Genomic DNA, 24,303 nt, shown 5'->3' with positions numbered 1-24,303 from the left:
GTCTGGTATGGCATCCTGGCAAAATACACCGTACAGGTAAAATATGAGCCTATCACAATAATTAAAACAAAAATGTAAAGAAAACTGTTGGCTATTACACCACTATTTATCATTACTGCATGTCAGAGGCATGACAATTTTGCAAATGGACTTAAAAACGAGCGTTATAGCCTACGCTCCAAAATGTGATGTGGTGCGAAGAGAACATTTAAATCAGAACATGATTGACATTTTGCCAAGGCAGAGATAAGTGACCGAGACGGGCACCGACAGCAGTGGCTGCATAAATGCTGGCGTAATGACAATCGTCAAATGTCATACATTTTTTGGGGTGTTTTGTGTAACAGAGGTCTCTTTCCATTCACCACTGTTTGGAGGCTGGAATTATGTTGCGAGTGGATGATCGTGCACGGGTAGCCTACTAAGGAGCCATTTGAAGTGACTGTTTGACAAGCGTGTACACACATAGGAGGTCCCGTACACACATAGGAGGTCCCGTACACACATAGGAGGTCCCGTACCGGGAACAAATTAATTCAACTTTCACCCCTGGTAATATGTGAGGAAGATGCATACATTTTGCTTAGCTTGCTAGCTACTTATCGCTGTATAATATTAATGACTCTGTATGATAATGTTACTGTACTTTTATATTTGTATGAGAGGGGTAAACGTACATTCTTGCTTTTCTAAAGTTACTTGATGTTGGCTAACGTTAGCTAGCAGCTGTGCCACTTTGGGTGTGATATTGTTTTGCAACTAAATTACTGAGTGGATGGACGAGAAAATAAACCATTTTGACGTATGCACATGCTTGTGAATTGTTGCATTATTTAAGCGTGTAATATGGTGTTGTTGCATTAATCAAGAGTGCAATATGGTACGTTAAAAGTTGCTTGCATAGCTAGCTAGTTGAATAGTTTGCATGCTTACTGGCTAGTGGGTACTGTGATATTTACGGTAAATTTGAGCTGCGAAGCAAGAACGTCATCCCCTCTCTCAGCATGGGACATTCCTTTGCTAATGTAAATTGAAAAGTTTATGTACATATTATGTAAATAGACATTTTGTCCCGATGCCTCTCTTCCAACTTTCGTCATTCTGAATAAGCAGAGGAAATTTGAGGACAAGATCAAATTAAATTAAATTTTATTCATCACATGCTCTTAAACAACAGGTGTAGACTAACAGTGAAATGCTTACTTACGGCCCTTCCCAACAATACAGAGAAAGAAAAAAGAGGAATAGAAAAGTAAAACACGTAATAATAAAAGTGATAATAAATACACAGTGAGTAACGATAAATTGGCTGTATACACAAGGTACCAGTACTGAGTTGACGTGCAAGAGTATGAGGTAATTGAGGTATATGTGTACATATAAATAGGAATAAAGTGACTAGACAACAGGATTGATAGTAAACAGTAGCAGCAGTGTATGTTAAGAGTCAAACAAAGTTTGTGCAAAAAGGGTAAATGCAGATAGTCCAGGTAGCTATTTGGTTAACTATTTAATTAACTTATGGCTTGGGGGAAGAAGCTGTTCAGGGTCCTGTTGGTTCCAGGCTTGGTGCATCGGTACTGCTTGCAGTGCAGTAGCAGAGAGAACAGTCTATGACTTGGGAGGCTTGAGTCTTTGACAATTTTTAGGTCCTTCCTCTGACACTGCCTGAAAGGGGCAGAGAGATGGGCCACAGAATGATTACTTCTTTTGACCCAGCATGATTACTGACTGACTATGTGCACAGCCATACAGTACTCAGAATTCAGAAATTGTTGCCAAATCATCTGAAAGTAAGTCACTTTCACTTCCCTAATGGTGTCAGACTAGTGTGACACGGCGAACAACACAAATTACCAAAAAATAAGGTAATATTTTCACTTTTATTAGGAGCCATAAGACAAACAGAGGACAGTCAGTGGCCTTGAAACAGTATCTTTAGTTATATTTGGGAAGTGATCGATTCCAGGCTGGCTGGCAGAAAGCACAGTGCCTGGGGGTAGATGGGGCAGGCAGGACTCTGGCCGCCACAAATGCCCAGTTATGCAGTACAGCAATAAGCAGCTTCTGTAGCTTGTAGCCAATAAACAGTTCCCCTTTCACCCCCCCCCCCCAAACCCCACAGCGAGCTATGCACCCTACCCCCATCACCCAGCCTCAGCTCTCTTTATAGCACACAACATGCAAGCCACACTGCGGAACACAAAACGCAAGGCAGCCCACAAAGCCATGGACACTTGCGATATCAAACTGACCAAACTGACCAAACTTGACCTATATCTGTCCAGCCCTTTGTGAAGTGGTGGGGTACGATTCCACTAATGGCTGCTTAAGGTTTCTGCTAATTAACTGCCATCAACCAAAAAAAAGAGTCAAAGTAAACAGCAGCAACAGAAGAGCCATATCGTCAGGACCTATTACCTCAAGACTTGGTCTTGACCAAAATTACAAGCAACAAGTCATAGAGAGGCTCCAAAAGTAGGTCAAGGCAGACAGCATTGCAATGGAGAATGACTTGTTTGAATTGGAGACGCTGATAAACAAAAGCCTGTCTGCCCCTAGGGAGAGCATAGCTCAGGGTTTACAGTCTTAGCTGTGCAATCCCCGCACCCCCCAGAACCCCAACCCCCATAACGCCAGCACTTCCCTCGGTTTCTATGCCCTCAGTGCGAGGCAAGCATCGAGCACCCCCCTCCAGCCAAGCGTTAGAGTTGCCTAATCAATGTCACTCAGGTCAGTCCATTTTGAGGGCGCCCCCATTTTATTCACAGCTTTCTTCTCCATCTTCATACCCATATGTAATGTAACCCATTAGTTCCCAGCTCTGCACTCCTGGCTCTTGGGGGTGAAACCATCTCCCCTGGCAGCTTTTAGCCCCTACAGTACCTGGTGTGAAGTTTAAGGGCCCTAAAGCATGAGGCACTCCCATTAAAAGCTCTGTCTGAGCACACAGGGGCCATCATCAACTGGCTACCTGCCACTTTCTCCTATCTTCAGATTACATTTCCCAGGACAGTTAATCATGCTAGAGGGTTTGGAATAAATACTTAATAGAAAAGGTACACGAAAAAAGCTTAGGCCTACATTTGTAGGCTTTTGTGTATTTATAAAAAAAATCTATACAAATGTTAATCACAACAAAACTCTTGAAATATTGATAATTTGTTTTAAACTAAATAGAAAATAATCTATATTTTGTGGGTTCCCATTTTCCAAACTGATGGAAATCTAACATGACGTTTACCTTGGTCCCTTTCTGTTCCAGAACCACCACCCACATTGACAGGTAAGTGTAATATCAGTGTGAGTAACAGAGATGTGCATTTCCATAAAGCAGACTCACACAAGGCAGGCAGGCAGGTTGCACCATAAAACTGTCCTTGCCCTGGGCCCCCAGGCCTCAGGGGCCCCTGTCTTCCCCAGGCAGTGTGAGCCTTCCCTTTCCATCTCTGGTTAAGCCGGGGGAGCCCCGCAGGTCACATGGAAGGACTAAGATCAAACATCTCCTAAGCTACGCTGCAGCTGAGGCTGTATGTCACGCTTCAACCAAACATCAACATCAGCGGTCAATGCCTCCAACTAACTACTTAGGCCTACATAGGAAACAAATCACTATTTAGCATTCACTAACCACAGGAATTAGGCATCACACTTCTGTCTGTGCTCTTTATTTTATCTGATCATTCCAAAGGACATTTAAAATAGTAAGCTATGCCATATTACACAACATGTATTTTGTTGAAATCCTGGTACAATACTCTCAAGACAAGTTACAGGACAATTATAACAAATTGTGAGAAAGAATGGATAACATATGTAAATTATTCTAAAAACTCCCCAACAGAACAAATGGGAGTCAGTGAGCAGTGTACTGTCAGAGGACTGAGTCAGTCAGCTTTGTCCAATAGTGTCCATCCTGTGAGCTGAACTTGGCAGTTGGACAGTTAGTGTCATCCCAGCAAAATGGCATCAGATCGACAATCCTCAGCACCTTGTCAGAACAGTTTCGATGGGGCGCGGGGGAAGATACAATAACCCCCACTGTGGCCCCGGGCCCAGGCACATATGCTGCAGCCTGCTCCCGGCTGGCTGGCCAGCCCTGTGTGTTTGGAGATGTCAAATACTTTCAGGCTGTTGTAAGGTGTGAACTGGACTGGAACAGAACAACTTGGTGGGGGCTCTGCTGTTAGAGCAGGACAAAGGGCACCCCTCATTGGTGTCCATGGAAAACTCCTCCTCTGACGCACAGACAGCATTAACACTAGAGGTCGACCGATTAAATCGGAATTTAATGGACGATTAATTAGGGCCGATTTCGAGTTTTCATAACAATCGGTAATCGGTATTATTGGCCACCGATTTGCCGATTTTTATTTATATATATATATATATATATATATATATATATATATATATATATATATATATATATATATATATATATATATATATATATTTTTTTTTTACACCTTTATTTAACTAGGCAAGTCAGATTAAGAACACATTCTTATTTTCAATGACGGCCTAGGAACGGGGGTTAACTGCCTTGTTCAGGAGGGATTAGGGGGTTCGTTTTTGCAACCTTCTGGTTACTAGTCCAACGCTCTAACCACCTGCCTTACGTTGCACTCCACGAGGAGCCTGCATGGCAGGCTGACTACCTGTTACGCGAGGGCAGCAAGAAGCCAAGGTAAGTTGCTAGCTAGCATTAAACTTATCTTCTTAACAATCAATCTTAACATAATCACTAGTTAAACTAGTAATATCATCATGTAGTTATCTAACGTGTCCTGCGTTGCATATAATCGATGCGGTGCCTGTTAATTTCTCATTGAATCACAGCCTACTTCGACAAACGGGTGATGATTTAACAAGTGCATTTGCGAAAAAAGCACTGTCGTTGCACCAATGTACCTAACCATAAACATCAATGCCTTTCTTTAAAATCAATACACAAGTATATATTTTTAAACCTGCATATTTAGTTAATATTGCCTGCTAACATGAAATTGTGTCACTGCTCTTGCGTTCATTACTTGGCTCGTTGCGAACTAATTTGCCAGAATTTTCTTTTGTGATGTTTTTTTCTTCTTTGGTCTGTAGACATTACCGAGCAGGTAGAGATCCTAGCTCTGGTATTTAGCATGGCAGCACAGTGATGGGAGCAGGTGCCTAGATATACGAACGTGATTTACTCTCGTCTGTGCCTCCTGCCCTTGTCTGTACTGACACTACTGGCCATTGTCCTCTTAACCCAGTCTGCTCAGTCATGGCTGCTGCTGTGAGCTGCCTGTCTTTTGTTCTTGCATCTTCCCCCACAGAGCTGAGAGCAATGGACCGTCGGCCAGCCTGGATTATTCATGAACAGCAGGGACGTGTGGCGGGCGGCTGGAGAGGGCTAGGACGACAGCACCGTCACAGCGTGACTCCCAGCTCAGCTTGTGCATGAGGGACGGTACTCCACAGTCCTCTCTTACCCTGTCTCTCTGGTATGTGGTGATCACCAAAGCATCCCAATGAGGGGACAAACAGAACAGAGAGAACTACTCTGGGAGGAGGAGGGGGTGGATTAGAGCTGGGGCCAACAGCATTCCCTCCCTCTGCCACGCTGCATCTCCTCACAAACAGCAATACACACACGCTGGATCCATGTGTACTATGAGGAAACACTGCTAAGACATTCACAAAGTTCCACACAGAACTAGGAAGCTTACAAGTGACGTTTAAAGAGGAAGGCATTATTCCAATGACACATGCAGACAACCATAGAAGGCAACACAGGCAGACGATGCCGCAGGGAAATCCGGGACACATTAATTCCTGCTCTCCACAATCCTCCCGCTGTTTACCGTATGATCAATGACTCATAGATCATGAACACAATGCATGAGATCAGCTCTCTTTTAAATCATGCTTTTAGTGAGGCTGTCTTTTTGTTCCTGTGCTTCAAGTCAGCCCTACCGTTGATAAAGACTTGGGATCCACAGAGAGGAGGGTTGCCGGTTTTAAGGGGGTTGTTGAAGGGAGTAGGCAATTGGCCTGGCTACAGCATCCCCCAAGGTATTGATTCTTATGCCAAGCAAAATGTGCCTTCTCCAAGAGAGGCTGGGCTAATCTGTCAACATCAGCAAACACATGGTCCAGTAACTCACCCCCTCCATTCCTGTACAGTATATCTCCCACTGTAAATCTGGTAAACAACGAGGTTGTTATTCTTCTTTAGGTGAAAAAATAGCTCAGTCTGTAGTACTCTAGTGATTTGAACCCTAAAGAACACAAGCACTACAGACTTCAGACAGAAACTCTCCCCTCTGACCATTCCACTTCCGTAACCATCTTTGTTTACAGAGGCAGTGTTGCTTGTATCCTGTTGTGCTGCATTTTTAAATGCTGGAAAAATAATGGACGTGGGAAGAGTTGAGGAAAAGTGACCATTGCTGATAACCGAACAACCAACCAGACAAACAGAAAGATCTGAGGAACAGAGGATTGCTCTTTCTAACATCACATACTGCTTTTCACTCTCGCTGATGTCCGTTTTGTTGCACTAGTGCTTTCAGTGAAGAAAAAAAAAACTATATTTCAAAGTGATGTTATTACCCTCCTAGTTAGCTTCTGGGTCAGTGCTTACTGGTGTACAGATGGATTTAGATCCAACAGGATCTCCTTGGTTTAGCCTATTCCTGTGATGTGATATAAATAGCTGCCATGATGTTCCTATCACTGTTGATGTAATGAAAGGAGAACACTACAGCTGTACAAGTATAAACAATGGGGGCATGTCAATCAATATTCCTAATAGTTTTTTGACATGTGCTAATAAACAAACACATATTGGTTGAGCTAATATGTGAGCAGCACTACAACATCCTGGATCTATTAGTCATCCTGGAGATGTGACCACACACACTCTCTGTGGCGGTGCCAGGCCAGATAGATTAGTGCTGCTGGGAATCAACATGTTCTCAGTCCAATGACCAAACAATCAAAACATCAGAACTCCGTACCACCAGTTCCATATCTGTGTTAAGTTACATGCTTAATTACTACACAAAAACATGCAAATATGTGCTTTCTAAAAGCCCTTGTAACTTGGAATAATATCCTCCTCGAATCCCTACTTCAGAGCTACACTAGCTTTCTCAATATCAGAGCTGCTTGCTAAAGAAAGAGGGCCGGGCTTCCCTGGACTGGGAGATGTCTCATTAGGCTTGTCCCTCAGATACTGTGATCCCAAAATACTGGGGCCAACAGCTTTGCCAGTCAAAACAGTGGGCCTCAGATGCGCAGGGCACACAGAGCCTTTTTCCTAGCTTGACACATCTGGATGAATAGAGCAACGTGTGCCTGAAGGACGACTCCCCCCACCTTCTAGTTGTGCCACTGGGAAAGGGCCTCTCTCTGACGGCATTCCTCTTATTGTTATTCTAATTAGCTTTTGGGAAAATAGCTGACGGGCATGCACACACCGACACACACACACACACACACCGACACCGACACCGACACACACACACACACCGACACCGACACACACACACACACAGAGCTAAAGCTAATTTGCAGTGAGATGGAGAGGCGGAGCGCTCTGGGTGGGGGTAGGGTCGGGGCAGCCGCATGTGAGATGGAGGCCCTGATGTCGCCCAAGGCTTCAGCCAAGGCAGAGGGTGAAACGGCACAATAATCAGGGGGGTAGACAGGAGGGACCTGGGGGGGCTAGCTGAGCCACACACAGTTGTCATTAGATGATCCCTGGGAAAAATGCTCCCTAACACCTCCTCTACTCTCCTCTCAGCACCAGACAGCATTTAGGATCTATTCTCATTGATGAGAATTAAGGAGAATTTTGAGAGATTGTCGGGAGGTATCGATTCTCAAGAGACATTACCGTAATGTAAACTTCTGTATTTCTCACGTCTCTAACGCTACCTTTGGAGGTCGCACACAACACTCGCCCGACAGTTTCCCCCCTCTAAGCAGTGCAGTGTAAACAGAATTGTTTCGTTGAACCCAACATTCATACAGCAAAAATACAGCTGAAATGTATAGACATTTTCATTATATTTGAGACTTTTATTAAGTTTTCACCTGTTACTTTCTGAAATTGTTGCCTTAGCTTTAAAAAAGGGAAGCTCAGTGTTTCCCCCCCTTGAATGCTCTGAGCCACCTTCCTGGTAAGAAGAATGCAGCAAGAAGCTAATCAATTCACCAAATCAAAACCAATTTTATTTGTCACATACACGTGTTTAGCAGATGTTATTGCTGGTGTAGCGAAATGCTCGTCTTTCTAGCTCCAACAGTGCAGCAAGTAATATCTAACAATTTCACAACAATATACACAATATACACAAATCTAAAGCAAAGGAATGGAATTAAGAATATATAAATATTTGGGTGAGTAATGTCCAGGGAAATGATCAACGTTTTCAGTCCTATAATGCCTTCCATGATATTGATCAAATGAAGCCTGGTTTGTTATAAGGTAGCTTTAATAGGCTGAAGCTGATATTTTCTGTCCGTATGAGAGGGGTAAACATTCATGTTTGATATGCTAACGTTACTAGCGATCTAGCTGTGTGGTCTTGCAAGCTACATTTAATATGTGTACAAATGAGAAAATAAACCCTTTATTTGTCTGCACTGGCTTGTGAATTGTTTAGTTGCATTATTCAAAATTGTAGCTAATCGGTTTTAGAGGAAAAGTTGCTTGTTTTGTTAAATCATTTGCAAGCTTACTGGCTAGTCAGTGGCCACTGGCTAAGTTACTGTGATACTGATATTTACGGTAAATTTGGAGCTGCCAAGCAATAATGTCACATAGCCAGCCACAACAAAAGGTAAGGCAAGGATGGCATGTAAATTGAAATGTTTACGTACATATTATGTCAAGTGTAATCTCTTCGCGCTTCCTCTCCTTAAATGTCCATCAATGAGAATAGCCCCATAGTTAGCTGCTGGGCAGACCTAAGTCCAGATATTTGCTATGTACACTGAGTTTACAAAACATTAGGAACACCTTTTCTTTCCATGACAGACTGATCAGGTGAATCCAGGTGAAAGCTATGATCCCTTATTGATGTCACCAGTGCAGAAGAAGGGGAGGAGACTGGATAAAGAAGGATTTTTAAGCCTTGTAACAATTGAGACATAGATTGTGTATGTGTGCCATTCAGAGGGTGAATGGGTAATACAAAATATTTAAGTGGCTTTGAACGGGGTATGGGAATAGGTAAAAAGGCGCACCGGTTTGAGTGTGTCAAGAACTGAAACGCTGCTGGGTTTTTCACAGTTTCACGTCTGTATCAAGAATGGTCCCCCACTCAAAGGACATCCAGCCAACTTCACTGAACTGTGGGAAGCATTGGAGTCAACATGAGCCAGCATCCCTGTGGAACCCATTCGACAACTTGTAGATTCCATGCCCCGAAGAATTGAGGCTGTTCTGAGAGCAAAAGGGCGTGCGACTCAATAGTAGGAAGGTGTTCCTACTGTTTTGTAGACCCTAAACGTATACAGAGGTGTTTTTATCCCCCCAAAAAATGTCACCTTTATTTAACCAGGTAGGCTAGTTGAGAACAAGTTCTCATTTACAACTGCAACCTAGCCAAGATAAAGCAAAGCAGTGCGACACAAACAATACAGAGTTACTCATGGGATAAACAAACGTACAGTCAATAACGCAATAGAAAAATCTATATACAGTGTGTGCAAATGTAGTAAGATTAGGGAGGTAAGGCAATAAATAGGCCATAGTGGCAAAATAATTACAATTTAGCATTAACAATGGAGTGAAAGATGTGCAGAAGATGAATGTGCAAGTAGAGATCCAGGGATGCAAAGGAGCAAATAACAACATGGGGATGAGTTAGTTGGGTGGGCTATTTACAGATGGCCTATGTACAGGTGCAATGATCGGTAAGCAGCTCTGACAACTGGTGCTTAAAGTTAGTGAGGGAGAAATAAGACTCCAGCTTCAGTGATTTTTGCAATTTGTTCCAGTCATTGGCAGCAGAGAACTGGAAGGAAAGGTGGCCTAAGGAGGAGTTGGCTTTGGGGATGACGAGAGAAATATACAGTGCGTGCTATGGGTGGGTGCTGCTATGGTGACCAGTGAGCTGAGATTAGGCGGGGCTTTACCTAGCAAATACTTATAGATGACCTGGAGCCAGTGGGAATGGCGACAAATATGAAGCGAGGGCCAGCCAACGAGAGCATACAGGTCACAGTGGTGGGTAGTATATGGGGCTTTGGTGACAAAACGGGTGGCACTGTGATAGACTACATCCAATTTTGTTAGTAGAGTGTTGGAGGCTATTTTGTAAATGACATTGCCGATAGGATACTCAGTTTTACGAGGGTATGTTAGGCAGCATGAGTGAAGGATGCTTTGTTGCGATATAGGAAGCCAATTCTAGATTTCATTTTGGATTGGAGATGCTTAATGTGAGTCTGGAAGGAGAGTTAACAGTCTAACCAGACACCACCTCAATTCCTGCCATCCAGGACCTCTATACCAGGTGGTGTCAGAGGAAGGCCCTTAAAATTGTCAAAGACTCCAGCCACCCAAGTGATCATGTTCTCTCAGCTACCGCACGGCAAGTGGTACCGGAGCGCCAAGTCTAGGTCCAAGAGGCTTCTTAACAGCTTCTACCCCCAAGCCATAAAACTCCTGAACATCTAATCAAATGGCTACCCAGACTACTTACATTGCCCCCCCCCTTTTACACAAATGTACTCTCTGTTATTATATAGGCATAGTCACTTTAATAACTCTACCTACATGTACATATTACCTCAATTACCTCGACTAACCGGTGCCCCAGCACATTGACTCTGTACCAGCACCCCCTGTATATAGTCTGGCTATTGTTATTTTACTGCTGCCCTTTAATTATTTGTTACTTTTATTTTTGGGGGTCTTTAAAAAAAAAAAATGCATTGTTGGTTAAGGGCTTGTAAGTAAGCATTTCACTCTAAGGTCTACACCTGTTGTATTCGGCGCATGTGAGAAATACAATTTGATTTGATTTTCGATTTGATCATTTGAGTGTCACCCGGATTTCTGTTTACTACATTACATCTAGTCTATTGGACCAGTAGGGCACACCTGAGAGAACAATGCCACCTATCACTGGTCACAAGCATCACCCCTCTCATCACATACCCACTCCTCGTCCACTAGTCTACATTCACATCTCTTTTGGGCTGGGGGTGATGTCACCAGCTCAAGAGTACAGGATTTTGATATAACTCAACACTGTTTTTGAAATATTAAGAGCTGCTGTAGATATGATGGGTAAGGACACTGTTTATTGTGACTGTACTGTTAGGAACCTTAGAGCCCATTGGTCCCCCTCTGTCTGGTGTACCCCAGTCTGCCACATTCACCACCATCCTCCCCCCATTAACAGCTTAATCTGCTCTCCCTCCAACGGCAGATAGCTCATTAATGCCCAATCGGCCAGCGCAGGGGGCCGCTGTCAGAGGGGGAGGGAGCCTATGCTTGAATTCCGCCAAAGCAATTTGAATATATAATGTGCCAACAAAGATATAATCACAAAATCCTATTCAGTGATTAAAGCATACTTTAATTGCACACACTCAAAATTGCTAAATAGAAGGACTGATGTCACCTATCCGTATTCATCTCTTAGATTTTGCATATGTTCAATTACAACACTCGCTGGCTTACATATGTTTGTGTTTACTTAAGCTACATTCTGTATCAGAGTACTTTATTATTTTCTGATGACGCGCCATAAAGAACAGTGCAGACAGAGGGAGAACAACTCCACGGCTGCCATAGCATCCCCCTTTCCTCATCTCAGCTCTTTCATGTCTACACAGAGACAACAGGCGTGGAGACATGGGGCTCCCTCGGGTTCACCAACTCCCCAACCTCCTCCCCAACCTCCTCCCCCTCTCCAAACAAAGCCTTTTCAGTTGCCAGCCTGACCCAGTAACCTGGCTAGCAGCCTGGGGGTATAGTGTACCCTCTCTTAGGGCCTGTGTGAGCACACAGGCCAGCGTTTGTGTACAGAGCAAAGTCACTTTGGTCAATGCAGGGATTAGAGCAGCTCCTTTTAGACAGGGCTGATTGTGTAGTAAATGTGCAGTAGGCTAGCAGGCAGCGCTGGGGAGGGTGCTTTAGTGCCCGGCTAATCTGGTTGGACACAGGCATCTTTCTTTACTGCTGCTTCACAGGAATGTCTTCTCCCTTTCACTGCCAAGTGTTTCTGTAGATTATGTGCTAGGTCTGACTACACTCAGCATCAAGGATAACATGACACATAGCTACAATTAAACAAACCTGGTTAGCAGTATTTATGCATTAGCATATTATCACATATTTTTCCGTGTAGTCAGATAAAATCACAAACATGGTCCTGGAATACTGTGAGAATACCAGGTATATGCTTCCAGTTTTCAGAATAACTGGCAGTACTGTAGTTGTGTAAATAAAGACTCTGTATAAACATTGCTGTAGCGTGACTGATTGAATCCAGTTCTAAATCTTACATGGAAAGCTGAAGCATAACAAACCTAAACTCACACATACCACAAATGCAAAGGTCACATTAAACACTGATAGTCCCTTTGCAAGGCAGTCAAGCTTTTAATATATTTATAACGACAAATGTGAGAACAGCTCCATTCTTACTGTATATCTCTATAAGGCAACAATAACCACCAGCTGAACAATAGAACAATATCCTCACAACATGTGCAATCTAATCAGGCAGGCCTTCAGGGTTTAGTCAGTGGATGCATGCAACTGAACTGCCCTCTTGTTTCAAACCATGGTTTTGAATCTCATAAAAAATGCAGTGGAGGAACTGTTACCAATGTGCTGCCTGTACGGCAAATCAGAACTAATTAAAGCATTTAATTTCTGAAGCATTAGAAAGGATGTGCAAAAACACATTCATCTTACCCCCTGGCTCCCCTTGAAGCAAATTGCTGGCTGATTTGGTAAGGATCCCTGGGGAGAGACAAAAAGAGGAAAGTGGTTATCATGTAATATAACAGACTCAAGCATTGCAGGTAAATAAAATACGATTAAACCTAAAATACATCAGGTAAAATTAAATAGTTATTTAATAATAAATATTACATATCTGGTCAAGCTCTGTTAGTAGATATATTTGCTGCGATTACACTCTCAATACCGGCAATTTTCCCCACAGCAATAATTACTTATTCATCAAGATAAGAATGTATTAAAAACAGTGCTACTTAGTTCAGTGGGGCAAATTATACCATTAGCTAACCATCACATTAATTATAGTTTCCCATCCCTTATTTGCCCCAATGACCGAAGTACAACCTCTTAAATGTTAATTCAATAATAAAATGTCGCACAGATCAATGTTGCTTCACCACTAATCTGCACTGGAATGTCTCTGATTAATCAATCTAGAGCACAGAAAACTGGTTTCACTCAACCAGTTCTCATAGTCAATTGGAAATTGGGGAGGGAGGGAAGGCGATAGAGAGCAAGAGAGAGTGAGAGAGAGGGGAGAGAGAGTCAGAGAGAGGGAAGATCTAGAGCAAGTGAGAGAGTGAGAGAGAGGGGAGAGAGTGCTAGAGGGAAGATACAGAGCAAGTGAGAGATAGCAAGAGAGAGGAGAGAGAGAGAGGGGAGGGGAGTGAGAGAGAGGGGAGGGGAGTGAGAGAACAATGGAGAGAGAGAGGGGAGAGAGAGGGAAGATACAGAGCAAGTGAGAGAGAACAAGAGAGTGAGAGAGGGGAGAGAGAGAGTGAGAGGGGAGATAGAGAGAATCAAGGAAATAGCCTCATCACAAAGCTTTTAGAGTAGAATCCCATTTTCTCAGCTGATTTCTCATCAAAATGACTAAAGGTAGAGGCAGGCTTAAGAACTAACTCTACCTTTGTTTACAAGTGAGATACATTTTATCATTCCTCCGTACTGTGACTTGCACAAACCTGCCCTCTATGTACAAAGCTGTCCTCCAAATAAGCCTTTATGTAACTGTAAAGAGGTGACCACACTGTGCATGTTTCAAGTGTTCCTGAACAGTCAAGAAGGATCAGTACCTGTATATGACTAGTATATGACTAGTATGTAACATTGGAGAGAACAAAAACTGTTATCTCTGAGGTACTCCTAGCATGATACAGGGTCAAGAGATAAGAGCCATTATCTGAAAGGTTCAGCTGCAGCCATGGTCAACAGGCCTGTTTATCTATTGTAGATGCTTTTGGGAGAGGTCATCATGCTGCTCTCTTTCCCTCTGGTCATTGCTCAATAGGCCTACAGCTCGTGTTGTATTTTAAAGGGTAGGCTTATTAGGAATCCATTTGTTTTATGGGTCAGTTGCATGATGAACATTACGGGCTGGCACTTAATTTACTCATACAGAGTGAAACCCACAGAAACTGATAATGACCTGACTTAACCTTGTGAAGAAGCATGATGAACTAAATCCCACACTGTAGTTATACATGAGCTATACATATTTGGTTAATAAAAACTTGACTTATAAAAAAAGCCTATTGAAAAGAGAGCAGACCCCTGTATATATATGTTATATCTGTTTACATTCATGTCACTACAGCAGGTGTGAGAGTTGCCATGCATTTTCATTGGGAAATGCAACCCATAGTTTAACACTGCCTGATGGACGATAATCTCTGGAATTGGGCGGCTTCTAAACGTTTAAAGGGCAAAACAACGCACAAGAGCACAGCAACAAAACTTCCCTGCCACCCAACAAACAACAACAGACTCGGGGGTTGGGCTGAAACTGACAGAGCCCCCATCCAACTTCTGTCCAGATTTACAGCAATTGACTGTAGAGGTATCCAAGTTGTCCCTACTTTTCATAGTTACTACACAACTGCCTGTTGTAGGCTAAGTAAAATACTTAGTACTACTTAAGTCGTTTTTTGGGGGGGTATCTGTAAAGACAATATGTACTTTTTACTCCATACATTTTCCCTGACACCCACAACTACTCATTATATCTCAAATGCTCAGGCAGGACAGCAATAGGGTCCAATTCATACACTTATCAATATAACGCATTGTCACCCCTACTGCCTCTGATCTGGCAGGCTCACTAAACACAAATGCTGCGTTTGTAAATTGTGTCTGAGTGTTGGAGTGTGCCCCTGGCTGTCCGTAAATTAAATAAACATCAAGAAAAGTGTGCCATCTGGTTTGCTTAATATAAGGAATTTAATTGACAGCATTTACTTTTACTCAAGTATGACAATGTAGTTCTTTTTCCACCACTGTACATTTAAAACCAGATACTTTGACTTTTACTTGAGTAATTTCTATTAAGGTATCTTTACTTTTACTCAAGTATGACAGTTGAGTACTTTTTCTAACACTGACAACAGGCACCAAAGGTATTTTTTATCTAAAAAAAAACACAGGCTAGGCTACAGTTATTTAGAAATGCTTACTGCATATTATCCATGTCACATAACCATATGCCTATTAGGCTACACATTTTTCTAAATGATAAACTGCAACATTATCAGAAACCATGACAGCTTATGTAGGCTATTTTACTTTTAAAATAACACGATTGCTGGATAGATTTGCAATTTACAATGAATGTTGAGTGCCATTATTCGCAGGTAGGTTAAAGCGCTGATGAGAGCATAAATATGGTCTTACGCTATTTATTTTCAAATTCTAAGCATTATTTCTTTGTGTTTCTAAATGACGAATAGTTGTTTGGACTATTAAGTCACATAAAAAATGTTACTTCGAAACATCAATGATCACAGAGGCTATAGACTACACTACAAACATGCACCACCCGAATGAAAGTTAAAGCAATCGGAGGACATTTTCAAAGCAATCTCAAAGTGTGTATTGGATGCTGTGGCATAACTTCTATGGTCCCATATAATCAAACAACCATAGACCACTAAAACTGTAAACTATGCCATCGATCAATAAACCATAGATAGCAACAAGCACAATAAACGATAGGCTACTAGGTCGCTGACACTTTCTGAACTTGATGGAACTTTTTACCCAGTGGTCTACATCTTTTCATTGCGATTAGACTATAGTCGGAGTATCCAATTAAACAAACACCCAAGCAAGAGCAAATTAAACCGATGGGACATACCTTAAGATTTTGATAGGCTTCAAGCGTTCGAATGGCGGTATCAGTTAGCTTGACGTGATACAGAGTTTTATTTGGAACGTTTTTGTTGATTTTTGCACAGGAGAGCCCATACCGATGCTCCTGTCTCAGCGCTGCCATGTCTACAACTGAGGTAAATTGGCGACATTCTCTGTGAAACGTCACTTGGACCTAGGCGGAGTTAACGTTGCATGCGTTGCCGTGATCACGTCACACACGCACACACACACACACACACACACTCACACTTCATGTACATGTCTTTGCATGTCTTTGTTTTGATATTACAATAACAATGTCATACTGTAGGTTACTTTAGAAGAATGTTTGCATAGGTCGTCTTTTCTTCCTACTGAATGAGAAGGAAAAGGAGGAAAAGCTCTCTGTTAAAATACACCCGCATCTAGAGAGCCTTTCCCTAATAGACTGAAAGCAATTTGAGGTAGACCTATCACAGACAAAATGCTGAATATATAGTATCGGCCTACTGACTCTATGTCACCAAAATCTTTTGGAAGATTGCTTGTGTGACACAAAAATGCTATGTTTTGGTATGCTTCTATTGTAAATAATAATGAATCATAATCATTGTTATTACTATATTTCATGTGATGATTATTATAATATCATCTCCCTATTGGGTAATAAAAAACAAATATGTTTATAACCTAGGATCCAATTTATTCTACTGCCCTGAAGTCATAATAATCGCCATATTGAAAACCATGGAAATATGAAATCTAGAAAAAAATATTTAAAAAACAATTTTATTCTGAACTAGATTAAAAATACCAAAATATATTCTGTTGATCTGGCCAATCCCGTGCTCGCAGACAGATGATGTGAAACGGACAGTGATGAAAAACGAGGGAATTTGGGTTAATTAAAAGCATAATCCCTAACAGTCAAGATGCTTGGGCCTTGGATTAATGAGGAGCTCTCTCACAGTCACAAATGGAGTCTTTAATTGCCATATGGCTGTCTGAGATTCTCTATGACTATCTGAACCAGACTATATCAACAACACTTATCACAGCAAATATATAGTGTACAGTATGCTGTCTAATGACAGTAATGTAAGAGGCAATACTGAATTCAGACCCTAAAGATTATCACTGTGAATGCTCTTGTCGGTTGTAGCTACTATGTGGGATAATATACCTCAGGAGATTTAACAACCCAAATCCCAAAACTCTCTAGTGATGGTATTAAGGAATCATAGAATGCAAGTGTGGCTCTTGTGCAGGTGTATGTTAGTCTCATGTTTAGGGTCCTTTCAGTGAATCGCTCTAAGATGTTTTGCAGTGCAACAGTGTTAAGGAGGTTGAGGCTAAAACAGAGGGGGTCATAAAAACATATATATATGTACTATTAAAAATCATTTGATTACAGCAAAAAGTAGATACTTGGCATTGGCTTTCTTTAGTGCATTTAGTTTAACTCAGATAACCATTTCCCCATTGAGTGGTCAATTAAATCATTCATCTAACATTATTTTGAGATTTTCCATCCAGAAAGTTTACATATTTTTTAAATCAGTCTATACAGAATTGGTACAACAAGACATCCAGCTATAAGTGTAAACCTGTCTGTCTATCTCAATACCCATTTCAGGTAAATAACCATAGCAAGCTGGAGTCTTATATCTCTCTCACTAACTTTAAGCATCAGCTGTCAGAGCAGCTTACCGATCATTGCACCTGTACATGGCCCATCCAACTACCTCATCCCAATATTGTTATTTATTTTTTGCTCCTTTGCACCCCAGTAACTCTACTTGCACATTCATCTTCTGCACATCTATCACTCCAGTGTTTAATTGCTAAATTGTAATTATTTCGCCACTATGGCCTATTTATTGCCTTCCCTCCCTAATCTTACTACATTTGCACACACTGTATATAGATTTTTCTATTGTGTTATTGACTGTACGTTTGTTTATCCCATGTGTAACTTTGTGTTGTTTGTGTCACACTGCTTTGCTTTATCTTGGCCAGGTCGCAGTTGTAAATGAGATCTTGTTCTCAACTGGCCTACCTGGTTAAATAAAGGTGAAATAAAAAAAATTATTCACTGAATGGCTCATTTTACCTTCAGTCAAATTGGGAAAGTGGTCTTAAGTTTAGGCATGACAGTCTGAATATTTTTGTTTCACTTTTCCTGTTGCGACATGACCAGAAACAGCAATGACACACACTCAAAAAAGCAGCTTTTAATAACTGTATACAATTACTGCAATATCTCAGTAACTTTATCTGAATTAATAAAACAAATATTTTATATTATGTTGACACAGTGCCAAGGGATATCTAACAGACACTCCAAATAATGCACACATTGTTTCAAAACAAAAGCTGTTTTCAATTAAATTGTGAGTGCGTTTTGAATTGAGGGCTGTGTATACTGATATTGGTTGAAGGCTGCCATGCCATGAGTTATTAAGATAATACACTCTAGTCACTATAGGACCGAGCCCTGTCTTGTCTTGAAAGTGTTGTTTACTGGTTCCTCTTCCACAGAAGGTATGTGGCAACCCTAGAAAAACCTGTTCTGTTTGTAGAAATATATTATCCCCAGATCTTATAGTAATATCTAGATTGTGCCACTCAAATGTTCCTGTTTGATTGATTTTCCCTTCAAACGTATTAGAGGATTAAATCAGTGAAAGAAAGTGCATACATTGTTGATGATAAGTATATTAAGGGAAATCCACTCAACTCAAAAAAAGCACCCATCGTCTCACACAGGTCATCAGGGCCATTCTAGGTCTCCCTCTTAACACTTGTCTACTTAAAAGGGGAAAATAAGATCTTGCGCCACATCGTAAAACAAAACTGAACCCAAGACGGCAGTCGCTGAGATCTTATTGGTGGAAAGCATTTATGGAAACGGCATGATGGAGCAGCACGATGAAGTCATTAAGAAGCTTACAGACTTTCAAGAAGATTAGATTTTACTCTTCTAATCCTACAGTTTACAGCCGCGCAAGCCTGCTGACCGAATGTGCTTCATTTGTTGTACAATTTCTTTCCATTGATAATTTCTTGTTGCTCCTAACTCTCTGGAATATGTAGGCTAACAAAGAGTAGCAGGATTGATAGGAGGTTGAGGTGAGACTGTGTATAGCTCTAGTTGATAAAACAAAGCTCTGGAAAACAATTGATGCAACTGGGATTTTGGGCTGGTTATGGATGTTTTTAAATTGGATTTAACAGGAATTTATGTGGATTTCGGTTTTCATAAAAACTACAGACTGTCGCTAATGGATGAAGGCACTTCTCAGCTGTAACTAGACCGAACGACTGCTTCCACACTACAGAACCAACCGGCCAGGCAGGCAGCGTGGGGATAGATAGGCCGGAGGAAGCTCATCTCTTGGAGGCCTTTACAGATGGTGTCCATTGCTCCCTGTATTGAGATGGAGACAGAGCCCTGCCCTGGAGAGCAAGAGAAGCGGGTGGTGGAGACCAATGAGCCAGAGTTGAAGGAGGCCTACACAGGTCCTGGTGACAAGGACAGTCAGAAAGAGAAGGAACTGTCCCATGGACCTCAGCAGGAAGATACGGAGCCCCATGGGGAGGGAGACCCCAGGATAGAATGCCAGGGTGGAGGGAACGCTGGCACTACATTAAACACCCTCCCTATCACAGAGAAGACAGAGACCCCCTGTGTGGAAGAGAGGAAGCTGAAGAAGACCCCCAGTTTTGCAAAAACAGTGAGGTTCAGCGAGACAGAGTCTGTGGAGGACAGGGAGAGCTCAGAGGAGAGTCTCTTCCCAGACCATGAGATGGTGCAGTGGATCTCCTCCAGCTTTGAGGAGCTGTTCCTGGCTGAAGACTGGGAGGACATCACAGGTATGTTACTCATTCAATACAGTCATCATCATAAAACTTTGGTTTGTTGAAGCAATATTGCACTCATGGCAAACTTTGTTGTTTTATTGTAAACACATTTGTCTGTCAATTGTTGTGGCACTGCCTGTAATTTGCTTACAAACAAATTCTACAGATTTTTTTTTCGAGTCATGTTTCTTCGTGGTCATGGCAATCTAATTAATGAAATGATGTTTCATTTAAACTGTATTACACGACATTATGCCCTTTCCTAATAGTTGTTTTTTCTCCAAGTGCCTCTTTGATCAACAACAAGCAGATTAATCCTCTGCTTCCTCTTTCACCCTCCCTCCTCCTTCTCTCTGTCCGTCCCTTGATCCTTCCTTCTCCCAGATGACCGACTGTTGAGGAAGAAGGTGCTGGCGCCTGGCCCCCAGAAAGCTGAGCACCCAGCCTGGGGTCAGGAGGTCACAGTCAAAATGCAGGGAGTGCTGGAGGATCGGAGTGTGGTGGAGAAAGACCCTAAACTGGTGTTCGTCATCGGAGAGGGAGATGTCAACCAGGTGGGACCTAAAGACATTCTGATTGGAACATGTCCTGTTGTCAACACACCTGTCCTGCACCCTGTCACACACAACTGCATAAACATAACACAGGGTTGGACTTATCCTTCAGAGAATGTACATGTGATAGCTATAGGTCTCAGTGTAGCCATAACTCAACAGAATTGGAAATTGTCCATTGGTATTCTATATTTCTATAGTGTTTCAATGATTGCGAGGTAAATTAATAACTGTTCATCAATGGATTTTCATATGTGTGCAAATAAACCATTAACAGTGAGGGAGCTGTGGGTAACACAGTGCTTTTTGACACACAGGCCCTGGAGGAGTGTGCTATAGCCATGCAACAGGACGAGATCACATTACTGCTGGCAGATTCACAGTACACCTATGGACTTCTGGGAAGGTAAACACCGCTGGGAGTGTCATGATCAACAGCACCACTGTAGGGAAAATACACAATCACAACAATAATATATACAGTTCAAGTCAAAGTTTGGACACACCTACTCATTCCAGGGTTTTTCTTCATTTTTAAATATTTTCTACATTGTAGAATAATAGTGTAGACATCGAAACAATGAAACAACCCATATGGAATCATGTAATAAGCAAAGAAGTGTTAAACAAATCAAAATATATTTTATATTTGAGATTCTTCAAAGTAGCCAGCCTGATGACAGCTTTGCACACTCTTGGCATTCTCTCAACCAGCTTCATGAGATAGTCACCTGGAATTAATTTCAATTAACAGCTGTGCCTTGTTAAAAGTTCATTTGTGGAATTTCTTTCCTTCTTAATGCATTTGAGCCAGTGTTGTGTCATGGTAGGAGTGGTATACAGAAGATAGCCCTATTTGGTAAAAGATCAAGTCCATATTACGGCAAGAATAGCTCAAATATATATATTTATTTAACCTTCATTTAACTATGCAAGTCAGTTAAGAACAAATTCTTATTTACAATGACGGCCTACCCCAGCCAAACCCAAACGACGCTGGGCCAATTGTGCGCTGCCCTATAGGACTCCCAAATCACAGACAGATGTGATACAGCCTGAATTTGAACCAGGGACTGTAGTGTCACCTCTTGCACTGAGATGCAGTACCTTAGACCACTGCGCCACTCGGGAGCCCAAATAAGCAAAGAGAAACGACAGTCCGTCATTATTTTAAGACATGAAGGACAGTCAATCCGGAACATTTCAAGAACTTTGAAAGTTTCTTCAAAGTGCAGTTGCAAAAACCATCAAGTGCGATGATGAAACTGGCACTCATGAGGACCGCCACATGAAAGGAAGACAGAGTTACCTTCCACATCTCAACATTAACTGTTCAGAGGAGACTGAGTGAATCAAGCCTTCATGGTCGAATTGCTGCAAGGAAACCACTACTAAAAGGACACCAATAAGAAGAGACTTGCTTGAGCCAAGAAACACAAGCAATGGACATTAGACCGGTGGAAATATGTCCTTTAGTCTGATGAGTCAAAATGTGCGATTTTTGGTTCCAACCGCTGTGTCTTTGTGAGACGCAGAGTAGGTGAACGGATGATCTCTGCATGTGTGGTTCCCACCGTGAAGCATGGAGGAGGTGTGATGGTGTGGAGGTGTTTTGCTAATGACACTATCTGTGATTTATTTAGAATTCAAGGCACACTTGTTATGGCTAACACAGCATTCTGCAGCGATACGTCATCCCATCTGGTTTGCGCTTATCATTTGTTGTCAAAACCCAAACAGACTTAGCCATCCATCACCCCTCATTTTAATAAGGAATGTAACATATATTATCACGCTAAGAGGCAGTCCTAGTGTACCTGCTGATCAGAGGGCAGCCTGACTAATGAACCATTAACGGGAGCAGATGGCCTCCTCCACTCACCATTCACACTCGGCCAGAAGCCTCTACCCTCTCTCACGCCCTATGGGATGACACCACTAAAATTACAGCCAATGGCTTGGGTTTACAACCCACGTCCCATTAATAAGCCATTGTATGTATAGAACGTAACACATTGACACCTGTGGATCCGAAACAAACTCATATCATACTTCACATCCAATATTTACTTCAACATTGTAACCTGATCATTATTTTTCAAATTACCGCTTGAGTTGTAAAAGAAAACTAACTGAACGAAATGGCAGAAATTATTCGCTGGCAAATGTTAAATGTTATTAGTTATTTGCTGGCAAATGTCATGCTACCTTCATAAAAAGTCTAAAATAATTTTGTTCATCCACAGCCATATAACTGCGTGTTTCTAACAGGTAAACAAAATAGGATAAAGGTAATGAACAGTGTGCCACGCAACATGTGTAATCTCCCACATAGATTACCCAATCATCATGTTGTTTAGGATCTTCCTCTTGATATTTACAAAGAACTGAATGTAGCTAATTGAGAAGAGACAAACAATTTGTGGACAAAGCAGTATAAAGATAAAACAGCTGTCCTATATGTAAAGATTCGTTGTTTGCGCTCTACTTTCCAGAATCTAGCCGTTTCTGAGGATCCATGAGCAAGGGTTCCCTTAGACTGTGTCATGCCTCTGTGTGGTTTTATATTTCTTGCCAGAGCCTGATGCAGTGTAACGTGTGCATTGCAAGTCTTCGCCTCTGTTACGTGTGGTCCTATGCTATGTGTCTTGTTTGTATTGAGTTTGTGGAGCTCTCGAGGTCCAGAGCAGTTGTTCAATTCTATTTTAGAAAAAATAGGGGTGAGAGGAAGGTGATCCTCTGAGGTGAATCTCTCCCTCTTGTCCCTGAGGTGAGTCCCCTGGTCTCTGTTTCTGAGGTGAATCTCTCCCTTTGTCCCTGAGGTGAGTCCCCTGGTCTGTCTGTTTCTGAGGTGAATCTCTCCCTCTGTCCCTGAGGTGAGTCCCCTGGTCTGTCTGTTTCTGAGGTGAATCTCTCCCTTTGTCCCTGAGGTGAGTCCCCTGGTCTGTCTGTCCCTGAGGTGAGTCCCCTGGTCTGTCTGTCTGTCCCTGAGGCGAGTCCCCTGGTCTGTCTGTCTGTCCCTGAGGTGAGTCCCCTGGTCTGTCTGTCTGTCCCTGAGGTGAGTCCCCTGGTCTGTCTGTCCCTGAGGTGAGTCCCCTGGTCTGTCTGTCCCTGAGGTGAGTCCCCTGGTCTGTCTGTCTGTCCCTGAGGCGAGTCCCCTGGTCTGTCTGTCCCTGAGGCGAGTCCCCTGGTCTGTCTGTCCCTGAGGCGAGTCCCCTGGTCTGTCTGTCCCTGAGGTGAGTCCCCTGGTCTGTCTGTCTGTCCCTGAGGTGAGTCCCCTGGTCTGTCTGTCTGTCCCTGAGGTGAGTCCCCTGGTCTGTCTGTCCCTGAGGTGAGTCCCTTGGTCTGTCTGTCCCTGAGGTGAGTCCCCTGGTCTGTCTGTCCCTGAGGCGAGTCCCCTGGTCTGTCTGTCCCTGAGGCGAGTCCCCTGGTCTGTCTGTCTGTCCCTGAGGTGAGTCCCCTGGTCTGTCTGTCCCTGAGGTGAGTCCCTTAGTCTGTCTGTCCCTGAGGTGAGTCCCCTGGTCTGTCTGTCCCTGAGGCGAGTCCCCTGGTCTGTCTGTCTGTCCCTGAGGTGAGTCCCCTGGTCTGTCTGTCCCTGAGGTGAGTCCCTTAGTCTGTCTGTCCCTGAGGTGAGTCCCCTGGTCTGTCTGTCCCTGAGGTGAGTCTCCTGGTCTGTCTGTCCCTGAGGTGAGTCCCCTGGTCTGTCTGTCCCTGAGGTGAGTCCCCTGGTCTGTCTGTCCCTGAGGTGAGTCTCCTGGTCTGTCTGTCCCTGAG

The 24,303-nt window shown here is 42.6% G+C and overlaps 2 protein-coding genes across 2 annotated transcripts in view; one reads left to right on the top strand and one right to left on the bottom strand.

Annotated features, from left to right (window-relative positions):
* Positions 1-1,139: 1,139 nt before the first annotated feature.
* On the bottom strand, positions 1,140-16,263 carry LOC100196378 (elongation factor, RNA polymerase II, 2). The gene is given in 3 exon segments (NM_001141407.3): positions 1,140-1,668; positions 12,935-12,982; positions 16,116-16,263. Coding segments are annotated over 3 exon segments (243 nt in total). The 5' UTR covers positions 16,254-16,263; the 3' UTR covers positions 1,140-1,611.
* A 2,843-nt stretch (positions 16,264-19,106) lies between these two features.
* Positions 19,107-24,303, top strand: part of LOC106561179 (peptidyl-prolyl cis-trans isomerase FKBP8) — a 56,081-nt gene continuing 50,884 nt past the window's right edge. The window contains exons 1-3 of the mRNA XM_014124853.3: positions 19,107-19,987; positions 20,360-20,529; positions 20,847-20,935. Of these exons, the coding sequence (XP_013980328.1) occupies positions 19,525-19,987; positions 20,360-20,529; positions 20,847-20,935 (722 nt within the window). The 5' untranslated portion in view covers positions 19,107-19,524. The remainder of the gene's footprint in view (positions 19,988-20,359; positions 20,530-20,846; positions 20,936-24,303) is intronic.

Source organism: Salmo salar, chromosome 10 (genome assembly GCF_965601325.2).
Source record: "Salmo salar chromosome 10, fSalSal1, whole genome shotgun sequence".
Taxonomy (NCBI): domain Eukaryota; kingdom Metazoa; phylum Chordata; class Actinopteri; order Salmoniformes; family Salmonidae; genus Salmo; species Salmo salar.
The sequence above is the reverse complement of the archived record's forward strand: the minus strand, read 5'-3'. Positions and strand labels throughout refer to the sequence as shown.